Below are 19,445 nucleotides of genomic sequence, written 5' to 3' on the forward strand. Positions count from 1 at the left end.
TTAAATCGAGTGTCAGAAAAATTACCGCTAAATATCAAACGTATCCTTAGGTAAACTGGTGGAAAGAGTTGCTTTCTCAGAGTTAACATCATGTTTATAAGAGAATGATTTTTTTTACCCATGTCAAGCCGAGTTCAGGCCTGGTCATAGTGTAGAGACATAGTTAAAGGCCAAGTCCACTTCAGAAAAATGTTGATTTGAATCAATAGAGAAAAATCAGACAAGCACAATGCTTTAAAAATTTCCTCAAAATCGGATGTCAAATAAGAAAGTTATGACATTTCAAAGTTTCGCTTATTTTTAACAAAAATAGTTATATGAACGAGCCAGTTACATCCAAATGAGAGAGTCGATGATGTCATTCATTCTCTATTTCTTTTTTTTTATTGTTTGAATTATACAAAATTTCAATTTGTACGAATTTGACGATCAGGAACTCCTTGCCTGAAGCACAAAATGTTAAAATAATGGAATTCCACGTGTTGAGGGAAGAATGAAACTTTATTTTACATGACAATGACGAGAAAATAAAGATATTTCATATAATAAAATACAAAGAAATAGTGAGTGAGTGATGTCACCAGTTCCCTCATTTGCATACCGACCGAGATGAAGCATATAACTGTTTTGTGAAATGAAACGAAACTTTAAATGCCATAACTTTCTTATTTTACATCCGATTTTGATGGATTTTCAGTGTTATGCTTGAATTTTCTCTTTTTATTTAAGTCAAGTTTTTGTTGGGGTGGACTTGTCCTTTAAATTTACAGATGCTATCTTTCGGGAAATGAATGACATTACGGCTCTAATTATGCTCGATAGGAGTTAAACATTTGACAAACACTTTGGTAAATACATTTGTTACTGATATCTATTCATTCTACTTGTCATCAGACAGTTTCGCTCCGCGATGCACGACTGCTTTAAGAACACAGTAAATATATTATTTTTTTATGTCAAATGACAATGAACAGCTGCGAGTACTTTGTCGAAAATTGGTGAACCCGAAAAGCAGTTTCTTCCTAGATATAGGAACTGAAAACAAAATCCCTTTGTGTATTTTTTTATCGAGAATTAAACTGTTGTTTTATTCAACATTTTTTGACAAAGTTTTGACAAAGACCTATTGGATATTATTTGTCATGGCGGACTTTTGACAATATATTTTCTAGATTCTTGAGAACGTCTTTCATCCTGAAGCGAAAAATCTGAATTGATATGATCATGAAGTTAATAACATTAACCGTATCCATCATAGCAATAATTAAACATCTTCATTTATCATTATCATGATGATTATTAATATGATTTAACATTAATGATAAAAACGATGAAAATTACAATTGATGACATTGGCCAGTGATGGTCGTATACTGGCGTTCTTCTTCAAGCCAATGTGCTTACGGCTCCCACCGGCATGCAATGATTACTATTTTAACAGCTTTTATTTATTTTGTGTTTTATATGTTTCATTGATGTTTGGAAATAATCAATCACTCCATTTTTTATGTACAATAATTGATAATGATGAACATAACAGTAACGATATTAGAATGATTCAATATAAACAATACGTATAATGATGAGATAATTACGACACAATAGTACACATGGATAGTATTGTTTGTGTTTTATGGGCTATTGCTCAGATAATTGTACATTATCACAATCATTCAGATATCGACGAATGTACATCGGGCACCCACGTCTGTCATGTCAACGCCGAGTGTGTGAACAACATAGGAAGTTATACGTGTGTATGCCTAGCTGGATATACTGGTAATGGATTTGACTGCGTTGGTAAGAACACGATTTTATTGTATTTCGACCCAAATAATATGCCCTTAATATGATAGCTAAAGGTAGCCTTGATAATGTAAAAAAAATATCAATAGTCATCTTGATAATAATAATAATAATAATAATAGTAATAATGATAATATTACTACCCTGGCTAGCCACTTCCGTTAAGCAACTGCTCTACCAGTGAGCCCTGCATAACATAGTGAACAAATCAGGCTTAAATCGAGTGTCAGAAAAATTACCGCTAAATATCAAACGTATCCTTAGGTAAACTGGTGGAAAGAGTTGCTTTCTCAGAGTTAACATCATGTTTATAAGAGAATGATTTTTTTTTACCCATGTCAAGCCGAGTTCAGGCCTGGTCATAGTGTAGAGACATAGTTAAAGGCCAAGTCCACTTCAGAAAAATGTTGATTTGAATCAATAGAGAAAAATCAGACAAGCACAATGCTTTAAAAATTTCCTCAAAATCGGATCTAAAATAAGAAAGTTATGACATTTCAAAGTTTCGCCTATTTTTAACAAAAATAGTTATATGAACGAGCCAGTTACATCCAAATGAGAGAGTCGATGATGTCATTCATTCTCTATTTTTTTTGTTTTTATTGTTTGAATTATACAAAATTTCAATTTGTACGAATTTGACGATCAGGAACTCCTTGCCTGAAGCACAAAATGTTAAAATAATGGAATTCCACGTGTTGAGGGAAGAATGAAACTTTATTTTACATGACAATGACGAGAAAATAAAGATATTTCATATAATAAAATACAAAGAAATAGTGAGTGAGTGATGTCACCAGTTCCCTCATTTGCATACCGACCGAGATGAAGCATAAAACTGTTTTGTGAAATGAAACGAAACTTTAAATGCCATAACTTTCTTATTTTACATCCGATTTTGATGGATTTTCAGTGTTATGCTTGAATTTTCTCTTTTTATTTAAGTCAAGTTTTTGTTGGGGTGGACTTGTCCTTTAACTTTACAGATGCTATCTTTCGGGAAATGAATGACATTACGGCTCTAATTATGCTCGATAGGAGTTTAACATTTGACAAACACTTTGGTAAATACATTTGTTGCTGATATCTATTCATTCTACTTGTCATCAGACAGTTTCGCTCCGCGACGCACGACTGCTTTAAGAACACAGTAAATATATTATTTTTTTATGTCAAATGACAATGAACAGCTGCGAGTACTTTGTCGAAAATTGGTGAACCCGAAAAGCAGTTTCTTCCTAGATATAGGAACTGAAAACAAAATCCCTTTGTGTATTTTTTTATCGAGGATTAAACTGTTGTTTTATTCAACATTTTTTGACAAAGTTTTGACAAAGACCTATTGGATATTATTTGTCATGGCGGACTTTTGACAATATATTTTCTAGATTCTTGAGAACGTCTTTCATCCTGAAGCGAAAAATCTGAATTGATATGATCATGAAGTTAATAACATTAACCGTATCCATCATAGCAATAATTAAACGTCTTCATTTATCATTATCATGATGATTATTAATATGATTTAACATTAATGATAAAAACGATGAAAATTACAATTGATGACATTGGCCAGTGATGGTCGTATACTGGCGTTCTTCTTCAAGCCAATGTGCTTACGGCTCCCACCGGCATGCAATGATTACTATTTTAACAGCTTTTATTTATTTTGTGTTTTATATGTTTCATTGATGTACGGAAATAATCAATCACTCCATTTTTTATGTACAATAATTGATAATGATGAACATAACAGTAACGATATTAGAATGATTCAATATAAACAATACGTATAATGATGAGATAATTACGACACAATAGTACACATGGATAGTATTGTTTGTGTTTTATGGGCTATTGCTCAGATAATTGTACATTATCACAATCATTCAGATATCGACGAATGTACATCGGGCACCCACGTCTGTCATGTCAACGCCGAGTGTGTGAACAACATAGGAAGTTATACGTGTGTATGCCTAGCTGGATATACTGGTAATGGATTTGACTGCGTTGGTAAGAACACGATTTTATTGTATTTCGAGCCAAATAATATGCCCTTAATATGATAGCTAATGGTAGCCTTGATAATGTAAAAAAAAAATCATTAGTCATCTTGATAATAATAATAATAATAGTAATAATAATAATAGTAATAATGATAATATTACTACCCTGGCTAGCCACTTCCGTTAAGCAACTGCTCTACCAGTGAGCCCTGCATAACATAGTGAACAAATCCGGCTTAAATCGAGAGTGTCAGAAAAATTACCGCTAAATATCAAACGTGTCCTTAGGTAAACTGGTGGAAAGAGTTGCTTTCTCAGAGTTAACATCATGTTTATAAGAGAATGATTTTTTTACCCATGTCAAGCCGAGTTCAGGCCTGGTCATAGTGTAGAGACATAGTTAAAGGCCAAGTCCACTTCAGAAAAATGTTGATTTGAATCAATAGAGCAAAATCAGACAAGCACAATGCTTTAAAAATTTCCTCAAAATCGGATGTAAAATAAGAAAGTTATGACATTTCAAAGTTTCGCTTATTTTTAACAAAAATAGTTATATGAACGAGCCAGTTACATCCAAATGAGAGAGTCGATGATGTCATTCATTCTCTATTTCTTTTTTTTTATTGTTTGAATTATACAAAATTTCAATTTCTACGAATTTGACGATCAGGAACTCCTTGCATGAAGCACAAAATGTTAAAATAATGGAATTCCACGTGTTGAGGGAAGAATGAAACTTTATTTTACATGACAATGACGAGAAAATAAAGATATTTCATATAATAAAATACAAAAGAAATAGTGAGTGAGTGATGTCACCAGTTCCCTCATTTGCATACCGACCGAGATGAAGCATAAAACTGTTTTGTGAAATGAAACGAAACTTTAAATGCCATAACTTTCTTATTTTACATCCGATTTTGATGGATTTTCAGTGTTATGCTTGAATTTTCTCTTTTTATTTAAGTCAAGTTTTTGTTGGGGTGGACTTGTCCTTTAACTTTACAGATGCTATCTTTCGGGAAATGAATGACATTACGGCTCTAATTATGCTCGATAGGAGTTTAACATTTGACAAACACTTTGGTAAATACATTTGTTGCTGATATCTATTCATTCTACTTGTCATCAGACAGTTTCGCTCCGCGACGCACGACTGCTTTAAGAACACAGTAAATATATTATTTTTTTATGTCAAATGACAATGAACAGCTGCGAGTACTTTGTCGAAAATTGGTGAACCCGAAAAGCAGTTTCTTCCTAGATATAGGAACTGAAAACAAAATCCCTTTGTGTATTTTTTTATCGAGGATTAAACTGTTGTTTTATTCAACATTTTTTGACAAAGTTTTGACAAAGACCTATTGGATATTATTTGTCATGGCGGACTTTTGACAATATATTTTCTAGATTCTTGAGAACGTCTTTCATCCTGAAGCGAAAAATCTGAATTGATATGATCATGAAGTTAATAACATTAACCGTATCCATCATAGCAATAATTAAACGTCTTCATTTATCATTATCATGATGATTATTAATATGATTTAACATTAATGATAAAAACGATGAAAATTACAATTGATGACATTGGCCAGTGATGGTCGTATACTGGCGTTCTTCTTCAAGCCAATGTGCTTACGGCTCCCACCGGCATGCAATGATTACTATTTTAACAGCTTTTATTTATTTTGTGTTTTATATGTTTCATTGATGTACGGAAATAATCAATCACTCCATTTTTTATGTACAATAATTGATAATGATGAACATAACAGTAACGATATTAGAATGATTCAATATAAACAATACGTATAATGATGAGATAATTACGACACAATAGTACACATGGATAGTATTGTTTGTGTTTTATGGGCTATTGCTCAGATAATTGTACATTATCACAATCATTCAGATATCGACGAATGTACATCGGGCACCCACGTCTGTCATGTCAACGCCGAGTGTGTGAACAACATAGGAAGTTATACGTGTGTATGCCTAGCTGGATATACTGGTAATGGATTTGACTGCGTTGGTAAGAACACGATTTTATTGTATTTCGAGCCAAATAATATGCCCTTAATATGATAGCTAATGGTAGCCTTGATAATGTAAAAAAAAAATCATTAGTCATCTTGATAATAATAATAATAATAGTAATAATAATAATAGTAATAATGATAATATTACTACCCTGGCTAGCCACTTCCGTTAAGCAACTGCTCTACCAGTGAGCCCTGCATAACATAGTGAACAAATCCGGCTTAAATCGAGAGTGTCAGAAAAATTACCGCTAAATATCAAACGTGTCCTTAGGTAAACTGGTGGAAAGAGTTGCTTTCTCAGAGTTAACATCATGTTTATAAGAGAATGATTTTTTTACCCATGTCAAGCCGAGTTCAGGCCTGGTCATAGTGTAGAGACATAGTTAAAGGCCAAGTCCACTTCAGAAAAATGTTGATTTGAATCAATAGAGCAAAATCAGACAAGCACAATGCTTTAAAAATTTCCTCAAAATCGGATGTAAAATAAGAAAGTTATGACATTTCAAAGTTTCGCTTATTTTTAACAAAAATAGTTATATGAACGAGCCAGTTACATCCAAATGAGAGAGTCGATGATGTCATTCATTCTCTATTTCTTTTTTTTTATTGTTTGAATTATACAAAATTTCAATTTCTACGAATTTGACGATCAGGAACTCCTTGCATGAAGCACAAAATGTTAAAATAATGGAATTCCACGTGTTGAGGGAAGAATGAAACTTTATTTTACATGACAATGACGAGAAAATAAAGATATTTCATATAATAAAATACAAAAGAAATAGTGAGTGAGTGATGTCACCAGTTCCCTCATTTGCATACCGACCGAGATGAAGCATAAAACTGTTTTGTGAAATGAAACGAAACTTTAAATGCCATAACTTTCTTATTTTACATCCGATTTTGATGGATTTTCAGTGTTATGCTTGAATTTTCTCTTTTTATTTAAGTCAAGTTTTTGTTGGGGTGGACTTGTCCTTTAACTTTACAGATGCTATCTTTCGGGAAATGAATGACATTACGGCTCTAATTATGCTCGATAGGAGTTTAATATTTGACAAACACTTTGGTAAATACATTTGTTACTGATATCTATTCATTCTACTAGTCTTCAGACAGTTTCGCTCCGCGACGCACGACTGCATTAAGTACACAGTAAATGTATTATTTTTTATGTCAAATGACAATGAACAGCTGCGAGTACTTTGTCGAAAATTGGTGAACCCGAAAAGCAGTTTCTTCCTAGATATAGGAACTGAAAACAAAATCCCTTTGTGTATTTTTTTATCGAGGATTAAACTGTTGTTTTATTCAACATTTTTTGACAAAGTTTTGACAAAGACCTATTGGATATTATTTGTCATGGCGGACTTTTGACAATATATTTTCTAGATTTTTGAGAACGTCTTTCATCCTGAAGCGAAAAATCTGAATTGATATGATCATGAAGTTAATAACATTAACCGTATCCATCATAGCAATAATTAAAAATATTCATTTATCATTATCATGATGATTATTAATATGATTTAACATTAATGATAAAAACGATGAAAATTACAATTGATGACATTGGCCAGTGAAGGTCGTATACTGGCGTTCTTCTTCAAGCCAATGTGCTTACGGCTCCCACCGGCATGCAATGATTACTATTTTAACAGCTTTTATTTATTTTGTGTTTTATATGTTTCATTGATGTTTGGAAATAATCAATCACTCCATTTTTTATGTACAATAATTGATAATGATGAACATAACAGTAACGATATTAGAATGATTCAATATAAACAATACGTATAATGATGAGATAATTACGACACAATAGTACACATGGATAGTATTGTTTGTGTTTTATGGGCTATTGCTCAGATAATTGTACATTATCACAATCATTCAGATATCAACGAATGTACATCGGGCACCCACGTCTGTCATGTCAACGCCGAGTGTGTGAACAACATAGGAAGTTATACGTGCGTATGCCTAGCTGGATATACTGGTAATGGATTTGACTGCGTTGGTAAGAACACGATTTTATTGTATTTCGACCCAAATAATATGCCCTTAATATGATAGCTAATGGTAGCCTTGATAGTGTAAAAAAAAATATCAATAGTCATCTTGATAATAATAATAATAATAGTAATAATAATAATAGTAATAATGATAATATTACTACCCTGGCTAGCCACTTCCGTTAAGCAACTGCTCTACCAGTGAGCCCTGCATAACATAGTGAACAAATCAGGCTTAAATCGAGTGTCAGAAAAATTACCGCTAAATATCAAACGTGTCCTTAGGTAAACTGGTGGAAAGAGTTGCTTTCTCAGAGTTAACATGATTTTTTTTACCCATGTCAAGCCGAGTTCAGGCCTGGTCATAGTGTAGAGACATACTTAAAGGCCAAGTCCACTTCAGAAAAATGTTGATTTGAATCAATAGAGAAAAATCAGACAAGCACAATGCTTTAAAAATTTCCTCAAAATCGGATCTAAAATAAGAAAGTTATGACATTTCAAAGTTTCGCTTATTTTTAACAAAAATAGTTATATGAACGAGCCAGTTACATCCAAATGAGAGAGTCGATGATGTCATTCATTCTCTATTTTTTTTTTTATTGTTTGAATTATACAAAATTTCAATTTGTACGAATTTGACGATCAGGAACTCCTTGCCTGAAGCACAAAATGTTAAAATAATGGAATTCCACGTGTTGAGGGAAGAATGAAACTTTATTTTACATGACAATGACGAGAAAATAAAGATATTTCATATAATAAAATACAAAAGAAAGTCATGATGTGACCATTGACATATGGGTTATAAATTTTCAGTTTGATCACACCATATCCATTTTAAATTCCTGCCAGGGAAGGCCAATCTTATAACAACACACCTGGGTGATGGAATTGGTTATTCAAATCCATTTAAGTCTCTCCGTTTACAAGGCGGGAGTCAGAACATATTTCTCATAAACATAAGATATGAGCGCGAAGCTCGAACTTCTTTCAAATATCAAGGACGAAAAAGAAAAGACGTAAAGACCAAAGTATTTTTCGTAAAAATGAACAGCGTGCACAATCTTCTTAATTAAACTATTGAAAGTATGAAGAGCGAAATGAACCATTAATTTCTACAAACTGACCTAGCTGAAACGGTGATATTCTCCCCGTCTCTCAATTTTTTCACTCTTCTTCCTCTTTTCCACTCTTCTTTGGTTATTCAGCACGGCATCCCCCTTTTTTTCTTTTCCACCATATCATTTTTGAAGGTTCCCTTCCCATTTCATTTATTTTTTTTCTGTACTTTTTTAAAGGGGAAAAAACCACCTCGCCCCTTGGTCTGCAATTGCATGTCGACTGCAATTTGCATTCTAATTTCCCGTTTCTTCTTCTTTTGTAATGTATGTATTAATTTGTGGAAAAATTATTAGAAAGTAATGTTATAAAAGGAACCTTCGGCTTTGCTATGAAAATATGCAGTCTTTTTAAAGTTACTTTAGATCCGAGATAATTTATTGTCATGTATAAAAATGCACAAAATCTTCTTTCAAAAAGTGAATACTACATTATACCGACAAACACAATTGTTTTAGCTTACATATTTCAACAATCAAATAATGTGAGCGCGAAGCGCGAGTTGATTTTTTTTGCATTTCCACTTAAATACAGGGCATTCTAAGCACCTTTTAAAATCACGTACAGGATAGGGGTTTATGACTTTACACTTGATGTGAGTGCAAAGCGCGAGCCTAAATGAAATTCGACATCTCACGTTTTGTAAATCAGGAAAAGGTTGGATAATTGGATAAATGGATAACATACCTACATTAATAATTTGATAATCTAATCTGAAACTGGAACGAGATTCGTATCTTAATAAGCATACGCGCGTGTGTTTAGATTCAAACCTAGAATCTTAACATTTTAATTTCATTCTTTATGATAATATAAATAATAAGATCGCGATTCGCAAGCTAAAGATATTTGATTTTTCGAGCTAAAGAATATGGATTTAAGCGCAATTACGAATTAGATATGGATCGCGCGAAATAAATGATGCGAGTGCGAAGCGCAAGTTGATCTTTTTATCAATTGATATATTTTGAGTTGCAGTTGATATTTTCATCAGTACAAATATAATTTGAGTTGCGACCGGTACATTTAAGGAGATTTTTGTTTTTTGTCGAGAGACGAAACTTGTCGATATTCCGTTCTGAAAAAAGGACAATGATTATAAGGAAATCATGAAAATATTATTATCTTACCTATTAATCTAACAAGCCAAATGAAGGCGCGAAATTGATATTAAGGACAGAAAACCTGACATTTTGTTAGCATGAATAAGATGCATGAGTTACTATACTTTTAACAAAAATAAGTGACAAACAATTGATATAGGTATACATAACTCCCCAATCAAAATGCAAGTACGTAGCCTTAGGTGATACTATTTAGAATCAGACCAGCCTAAAAATTGATATTTTTCAAAAAATTATGGAATACACGAAGAGAATAGTTACTTGACGAATCAAATAATGCTAGTGCGCACCGCGAGCGAAAAATGTTGATATTTAAACCATAAAATATTATATTTTATGGTTTAAATATCAACATTTTTTTACTATAATAGTCATTTTACAGAAAACAGTAAAACCTATTTGTAAATCAAACAAATTGAAAACTCAGTGTCCGAGAAATATTTTGCATATTTACTTTAAAACTTGATATTTTAAGCTGAATATAAGTCTATTGAGCAAGTTATGTATCTCATAGATTAGGCAATACGAGCACAAAGGGAGCGAAATTTTCAAATAGTGACATGAAATCCCACCCCTCCTTATCTTACTTTATTCACTCGTCTTTCTCTTATTTTTCCTCTTCATTTTCTCTTCTCTTTTCCCTTCTTTTTCCTCTCTTTCCATTTTTCTTGTTTGCTCGTTCCAAAAAGGGTGGGGGGAGGGGACGCGTCCTCCCTGTCCCTCAAGAATTCCCACCAATGTATGCAATATGATTTGAAACAAAATAAAATCCTATATAGTCTTTGTAGTCGAAAAATGTTTTTAAGAAGCGTACTTTCATGACGAATTACTTCATTCTTTTCTTTAAAAAAAAAAGCGCACCCCAAACCCCAAATAACACCCCTAAATTCATAAAAAAATATATAAACGATAATTTTCTTGGATTTTTCGCAAGTTGTCCGAAAATTATCCAAATTGTCCTAGTCCTTGAATTTACCACTCGTGACGTTAAGGGGAAAACCCCCTTAAAGGCGGTTTTCCATTAGGGCGCGGACAAGACCAGGAAGGGTTGCGAAAGCAACTTTTGTCATTTCGGCATGCTGTTCGCAACCAAATTCTGTAAAAGATAATGCAAATGATTTTATCCTAGGACACGACCAGGACGCGCGTTTCCGTTTTACACCCTGCCGAAGGCGATCTCCGCAAAAACACCTACAAAGCGACTAGTAAAGAGTATACACACCGAAGCTTGTTTCTCCCACACCACCACATGCAATCTACGCAGCCAATGAACTCCAGCACAGAGTTCATACACGGCCACGGCACTTCATGTATAGCCGTCATGAACATGCTTTTGCAGTGGCGTTTGTATACACAAGGAGGTAAAAAACTAGAATTCGGGTAATAGTCAAAATTAATTTAGTAAGCAGTAATGATAATAAGACAAGAATATTAAGGAAGGAGAATCTACAGCATGTAGCAGTTGATTGCACTTATTATTGTTTCAAAACATATGATTCTAAATGATGAAATAAAATATGCTAATTCTACTATTCCTACCACCGATACTACTGCTACTCTTAACTAGTATATTTCAATTCTAGAAACATTATGAAACAATTTTAAGTGGAAACAAAGCAAACTTGCTTGATTTCTACATGCCTTAGATCCTTCTTCTTTTTGTGCTATTGTTATTATTCTCGTCTTATCACCATTATTACTGCTTACTAAATTAATTTTGGATATTGCCCTATTTCTATAGGTTTTTCACCTCCTTGTTAAATTCAATTCAATCTTTATTTCTTGTGTATACAAACGCCACTGCAAAATATTATAGCCTCTGAACTCTTTGCTGGAGTTCGGTGGCTGTATTGATTATGTTGTCGTGTGGGAGAAACCAGCAACGTATGTAGACTCTTCACCAGTCGCTTTGTAGCTATTTTTGCGGAGATTGCCTTCGCCAGGGTGTAAAACGGAAACACGCGACCAGGACTGTCTGCGTATTGTCCTAGGACATTCTTTGGACTGTTCTAGGAAAAGGATTATCTAAATAAATTTGTCGGTGTTCGGCTCGGACAGCATGCAGATTGTATAAGGACAGAACTGGAGACATTTAGGAGAACGTTACGAGTGGTAAATTCGAGGACTAGGATAACTTTCGAGCAACCTGCAAATACTCAGAGAAAAAAAAATGTTCATATATTTTCTATACATTTAGGGTTACAATTTGGGGGTTTGGGTTTTTTGTCAAGAACCCTGATTTCGCTATTATATCCGAGTCGGAAGCAGGCGAGAGTAAAGAAATCTCTCATGAAAATATGATATTTTTACACATGTTTCGACTACATAGGCTATATAAGATTTTTTTTCTTTCAAATCAAATATTGCTTCCATGGTTTGAAATCCCACGGGGAATCGGGACGCGTCCCCTCACTTTTTTGAAGGGGGGGGGGACACTACATGTATATCAAATGTCCCCCCAACACACACACAAACACCCTCACACACTCTTTTTGGAGGGAAAAAAGAGGGGGAAAGAAAGGAAAAAGAAAAAGAAGGGAAGGGAGAAGAAAAAAAAATAAGAGGAAAAATAAGAGAAGAAAGACGAGTGAATACAATAAGACGAGGGGAAAACGTCTTTCATGTCACAACACAAAAATATTTGCTCACGATTCCTGTTTGCATTGCCTAATCTATGAGATGCATGACTACATATATGGAGCTTATAATATAAAATTTTGAAGTAAATGTACAAAACCTTTCTCGGACATCGAGCTTTCATTATTTGCTTGATTTAAAAATTGATTTTTTTTAAAGATTTCTGTAAAATTAAAGTTTAATGGTCTAAATATTCAATTAAATTCAATTTAAATAGAACATTTATTTTCTTCCATTTCATCATATATTTTTCTTGTAGGAAGGAGGCGTATACCCTTAAAGCTGAGGCTTGTGGCGGAATACGCCTATAGACAAAACATATCAACAAAATTAATACAGCTCGTACTAGCATTATTTGATTTGTCAAGTAACTATTCCCTTCGTGTATTCCATTAAATTTGGAAAAAGATCCCTTTTCAGGCTGGTCTAATTGTGAAAAGTATCAGCTAGGCTTGCGCGCTTGCATTTTAAATGGAAAGTTATGTATACCTATATTAATTCTAACAAATTATTCAAAATCCCTCTTTCATGACAGTTTATCAAAAATTTTGGCTCGCAATATGCGCTCGCATTATTTTTGTTAGAGATTTATTTACCCATGCATCATGTTTCTAATTATAAAATGTCCAATTGTCTGGGCTTTATATCATTTTCGCGCTCTCATTAGGCTTATTAGATTGATAAGTGATATTTCATGATTTCCTAATAATCATATTGTCCCTTTTAAATGGAATATCGACATTAAGATTAATCTCGCGCTTGGAAAGACGTATATTTGAAGATATTTATCATAGCCATATGATGACAAATATCCCTAAAATGTCCTGGTCGCACGTCAAAGTACGTGACTTGTAATAATAACAAAAAATATCAGCTTACGCTTCGCACTCGCATCATTTAATAAACGGGATCCCTATACATTTTCTACACAGTGCTCGAAATATCGTTTAAACTCACATTTTTTCCAGATCGGAATATCAAAAATTTTCAGTTCGCGCTTCGCGCTCGCATTATTAAAATTATAATAAAACTGTAATTAGCAAGATGACTATCTGTAATTACTCTAATTGTTCTTTTTTTCTAAATGCTATTAATAAGATATTTCGCACATTGAAAATGAATTACAATGTCAAGATTCTAGGTATAAATCTAAACACGCACACGCATGTCAATTGAGATTATTGTCCTGCCATTATTAATATAGGTATTATCCATCCTTTTCCCATGTTTACGAAACATGAGATGTTCCGTTTTTAGGTGTTAATCTAAATTTTGTTGCCGCACACGCTCCGCGCTCGCATCAGGTGTATAGTCATATACCTTTCCTGTTAATGATTAAAGAACTGCTTTGAATGTCCAGTACGATCAGGTGAGAGTGCATGTAAAACAATTCTGCTCGCGCTTCGCCCTCGAAGTAATTATTTGTTACATACGCATCTTCTTCAAAATCACAAACATTGCTCAAAATATGAAAGCAAACCGGAGAATTTCACCTCCAGAGGTGGAGAAGTTCGCCGGCGAACTTCATGGGTGAAGTTCTCCTGTGTACCTTTCATACTAGACACTTTTCCCTTCGCTAGCGAAGTTCGCCGGTGAAAAGCGCAATTAGACAACAATGCCATGCCTTGGAACGGATGGGGGTACCCTCCGCGGCACATACCCATCATTATGCAATATATACCATGTATACAGAGTTTGCCCTCCCCCCCCCCTTGAAGAATTAGTCAGTAGTGATATAGTTCTCCTCGTAATACTCCCAAATTTTCTTTTCCAGAGCTTCCAACTCCTGTTTCACCCGACTGTCTAACGTGTATCTGCAAGGTCGAATCCGGGTGTACAATACCTCATCCTGTTTGTCATGATGATGTTGGCTCACTTTCATGCGGCCCATACCAGATAAAAGAAGCATACTGGATTGATGCGCGGTTAAGAGGAGGTGAACTCAAGGGCTGTAAGTAAAATTTCGGTTCTTTCTTCGAAGAAGAAAAGAACATGCCCTCTAAAACCACTGAGTAAAAATTTTACCCAATATTGAGTAGAAGGGGAGCACGCATGTTGTGTAATTTTTAACCCCATATTGAGCTATTTCAGCGCAACATTGCGTTAAAGATACGACATATTTGGTAGTTTTTTTAATACCCAACCGACATGCATGTTCCTATTTTACCAAATATTGGGTAAACTTTTCTTTCAATAGTGTGTATATTGTTCATTTCGCTCTTCAAACTTAGTTGACACGTAACATTCCTCCTTAATTCTGAATTGAATGAGATTGTCAACTTATCAAAATACTGTTTAGAAATATGACCAAAGTTTCCTTGAATAATAATTAGTTTTTAAAACTTACATTTCTTTTTCTCCCCTTAATTCTTGCCGTGCTAGCTTGGATGAATTGCACGGCTGAATTTGAATGCAGCGAGCAGGCGGTACAAGGCTACATGGCGCGTTATGCTACTTTCCAACGCCTCGGACGTCAACCTACTTGCCAGGATTTCGCCCGTATACACAATGGTGGTCCAGATGGCTATGACGAAGATGGTACCTTGGGATATTGGGAAAACGCTTTGAGTCGTTATGAAGAGTGCCGATGTGCAGCAGGTAAGCAGCCGATCAAAAGCAGGAGGGTTTTGTGTGGGTTTTGTGGAGGTATCATTTAGTCACTAGACTCTTAAATCAAGGGTCAAGGGTTCGTACCCTAACCGGCGCAAATGTCTTTTGGCAAGTCAATTTGATTTGTAAGGTACCTATTATTTTTCTGTATTCCATAAAGATGTACATATGTCACTATGCAGGTCAGATTGTCAAATCGTATCAGCTAGCGCTTCACGCTCGCAATTTGATCGGTGAGTTATGTATATCTCAATATTAATTCTAAAACAAACTATTTAAAAGCCCCATATACAGTATAATGGCAGTTTATAAAAAAAATCCGCTCGCGATTTCCACTCTCATTGATTGTTAAAAAATATTAACTCATGCATCTTATTCATAATTACAATAGTGCTGTAATGTAGTTTTCAGGCCATAATATCAACAGATTTCGCGCTCTCACGCTTAGGAAGAGAAATAGGAAGATAGTCAACATTTTCATATGATGACACAATGTCCTTATAGAATGTCCCGCTCCTGTGCCAAAACTAAAAGTAACAATAATCCACAAGTGCTTGACATACAGAGCTTAAATAGACCCCTTTTTACAGATCGGAATATCATATATTTTTAGTTCGCGCTTTGCGCTAGCTTTATTTATTTTCATGATAGGAAAGGTATTTAGATTACCCAAATTCTAGGACGAAATCTGAAATACGCATTTATTCAGATAAACAGATTGCACTCTATTTTAAATCATTATGCAGTTTCAGATCTTACTATCACAAATTGTCTGTTTGCGCTTGCGCTCGCAAAAGTAATGTAGGAAAATTTTCAATTACTCATCCTTTTCATTATTTACAAAACATGAATATATGGCCAGAAATTTTCCGATCGCGCTTTGCGCTCGCATCAATACATATACTTATCCTTTTCACGATTAGATAAAGTGCTTAGAATCTCCATTCTTCATATAGAAATGTCAAAATTTTCAGCTCGCGCTTCTGCACTCTCATTTTTTGATAGTTAAAATATTTAACGTTTTCATAGCTAACAAGCAGCTCTTCACAGATCCCTTTTTTGATCAGATCAAAACTTTTATCAAAAATAAACTTTAAGAAATTTGTTCGCGCTTTCCGCTCGCATTATTAATGTAGGAAGATTTCCAATTACTCATTCTTTTCATGATTTACAAAATATGAAAAGAATGTTCAAAATTTTTCCGCTCGCGCTTCGTGCTCGCATCAATTGTTTCGTTATATACTTATCCTTTCCACGATTACAAAAAGTGCTTAGAATTTCGATTCTTGAGGTAGAAATTTCAACATTTTCAGCTCTCGCTTCGCGCCCACATTATTTGATAGTTAAAATATGTAACGTCCTAATGGCTTACGAGCAGTTGTTAACAGATCCTTTTTTTTCTCAGATCAAATCGTACATTAAAAATAAATTCAAATTTAATTCTGCTCATGCTTTGCGCTTAGATTGTTAAAGGGGAAGTTCACCCTGAAGAAAACTTTCTTGTAAAAATAGCAGAAAAAATATTAAAAATATTGGTGAAGGTTTGAGGAAAATCCGTTAAAGAGTAAGAAAGTTATTAGAGTTCAAAGTTTTGGATTTGTGACGTCATAAACGAGCAGCTGTCCCATGTGTTATGCAATATAAAATGCATAAATTTCAAATTTTGTATGGTTCCTGATGACTTAATTTTGTTTTCTTTTCATGATCGGGTGTGAAACGATTTGTCTATTGATATACAAAAGTTACAGTGAAAACCATTTTAAATTTTCTGAGAAAATGACATTTCATTGATTTTTTACCATTCGCTATGTAGGAATGCTGCTCGCATATGACGTCACAAATCAAATAATTGAAATTCTGATAACTTTTTAATTATTTGATGAATTTTTCTCAAACCTTCGGCAATATTTTTCATTAATTTTTCTGCTATTTTTACAATAAACTTTTTGTCAGGGTGAACTTCCCCTTTAATGTAGCAAGATCAACAATTATTCATCCTTTTCATGATTTAAAAATATGGATATAGTGTCCAATTTTAAGGTTCAAATCTCGATTTTTTTCTGCTCGCGCTTCGCGCTTGCATCAGTCACTTAGTTACATACTCATCCTTTTCAATTCTTCAGGTAAAAATTTCAAAATATTCAGCTCACGCTTTGCGCTTGCATTATTTGATAGTTAAAATTTATAAAGTCTTCATGGCTAATAAGCTGCCGTTGACAGATCCTTTTTTTCAGATCAATACTTGTATTAAAAATTTCTGCTTATACTTTGCACTCGCAACAATTATTTAGTTGGATAGACACCTCGTTTAGGATCATAAACATTGCCAAAAATTGTTTACTTATATATTTATCCTTTCCACCATTAATAAAAGTGCTTAGAATTTCAATTCTTCAGGTAGAAATGTTAACATTTTCAGCTCTCGCTTCGCCTTGTTTAGGATCATAAACATTGCCCAAAATGTTTGAATATTAAGACAAAATGCATAAAATAAACAAAAAGCACTTCGCGCTTGCAAATTGTAAATAAGACTTATATTATGTATTTATATATATATATATGTGTGTGTGTATATATATATATATATATATATATATATATATATATATATATATATATATATATATATATATTAAGCTTAGAAGGGCCTGTTGCCTGCTGAAAAAAAATCTCCCCCCCCCTCCCCATTGGCGAAGGCTGGATCCTCCCCTGTATACTAATTTACTCGTTTGTATTTAAAGCATATCTTTGGCAATATATGCCTTATATTTGGCCTTTTATGACATTAAACGACCTAAAACTTACCTAAGCGTGCTTTAAATGCCCAATGGTAAATAAATTCACATTTCATTTTTCATTAACTTAAAATTTGATACTAAACATTACATGTTTATTCCTTAAAATATGAAATTCATATTAAAGAGTTGTGTGAAAAAAGTGGGCGTGGCTTATGATGTCAATAACAACAAATGCCCAAGGGTGCCTAGGAGGCACCCGTCGGATTAGACACCATATAATACAACCCGAAGCAAAGAAAAATTGCAGTCATACCCAACCATGCCAACGTGACGGTTATCTTAGGTTCTACTTGACTACGAGTGAAATGCATTGAAATAATGCTTCATTAAAAATTAATTTATTTTGGGGGGTCTGACAATCGATCTGTATTAGTGGAAGGGGATTAAGAAAATGATTTATTCGTGCAGTCCTAAGAATTGATCATCCACGCACTGATTCTCACCTTGTCCGAATAATAAAAGATATGCCATTGTGATTATGAAAAGAAATAATTCTATCAATGGAAGGAATTTTTACCGTTACGCCCTTCATTGTGTGTTAGAAAAAGGGGAAAGATTGTTCACAAAAAATGAACTTCACAGAGGCGACTCTGAAAGAATGTGCGCACAAACAACACCCTTCTTTGTCAAAATGTCAATAAAAAGGTGTACCTTTCTTTGATATTGAAAGGGCGCCTACCGGCTTATCTATGTCTAATGCCCCTTCGGCATTTCCTTTCCTTTTATGATTTCTTCCCAACAAGAAGCTCATTTTCAGCTTACATATTCTAGTTCGGGTTCAACTCCCGGCATACATTTTGTCTGTTATTTAATAACTGTGCCAATTGGGTTGGTGATAAATGGGGCAGGGGTGCGACTGCCCCTGTCATTTACAAAAGTTGAGGGGAAAGGAGATCTTTAGAGAAACTAGAGATACTATTCCCTTAATTCTAATTTACCACTGTAATTCATATCAGGAAGATGGCTCGGTGTAAAAAATGGCAGACATGGCAGATGTAATAATGGCAGAGGTAAAAATGGCAGGGGTAAAAATGGCAGAGGTAAAAATGGCAGAGGTGAAAATGGCAGAGGTAAAATAGCAGGGGCTATAATGGGAGAGGCTAAAATGACAGCTCTAGGTAAAATATGGCCAGTCTTAAACCCCATGCAATGAATTCTCAAAAAGCCCCCGTATGTACATACATTAAATAAGAAGTGCATATCACGGTTAGGCATTTCATCAACAATGCTATTTACGAATTCGTTGGAGGTGTACCTTGAACGCTTTTTAAAGGAC

The 19,445-nt window shown here is 34.0% G+C and overlaps 1 protein-coding gene across 1 annotated transcript in view; it reads left to right on the forward strand.

Moving 5' to 3' along the window:
* LOC121421981 (fibrillin-2-like) overlaps positions 1–19,445 on the forward strand; it is a 29,358-nt gene that overhangs the window by 9,049 nt on the left and 864 nt on the right. The window contains exons 5-11 of the mRNA XM_041616783.1: positions 1,678–1,800; positions 3,700–3,822; positions 5,731–5,853; positions 7,761–7,883; positions 10,706–10,756; positions 14,542–14,712; positions 15,144–15,359. Coding sequence (XP_041472717.1) covers positions 1,678–1,800; positions 3,700–3,822; positions 5,731–5,853; positions 7,761–7,883; positions 10,706–10,756; positions 14,542–14,712; positions 15,144–15,359 — 930 coding nt within the window. The remainder of the gene's footprint in view (positions 1–1,677; positions 1,801–3,699; positions 3,823–5,730; positions 5,854–7,760; positions 7,884–10,705; positions 10,757–14,541; positions 14,713–15,143; positions 15,360–19,445) is intronic.

This window comes from Lytechinus variegatus, chromosome 9 (genome assembly GCF_018143015.1).
Source record: "Lytechinus variegatus isolate NC3 chromosome 9, Lvar_3.0, whole genome shotgun sequence".
NCBI lineage: Eukaryota > Metazoa > Echinodermata > Echinoidea > Temnopleuroida > Toxopneustidae > Lytechinus > Lytechinus variegatus.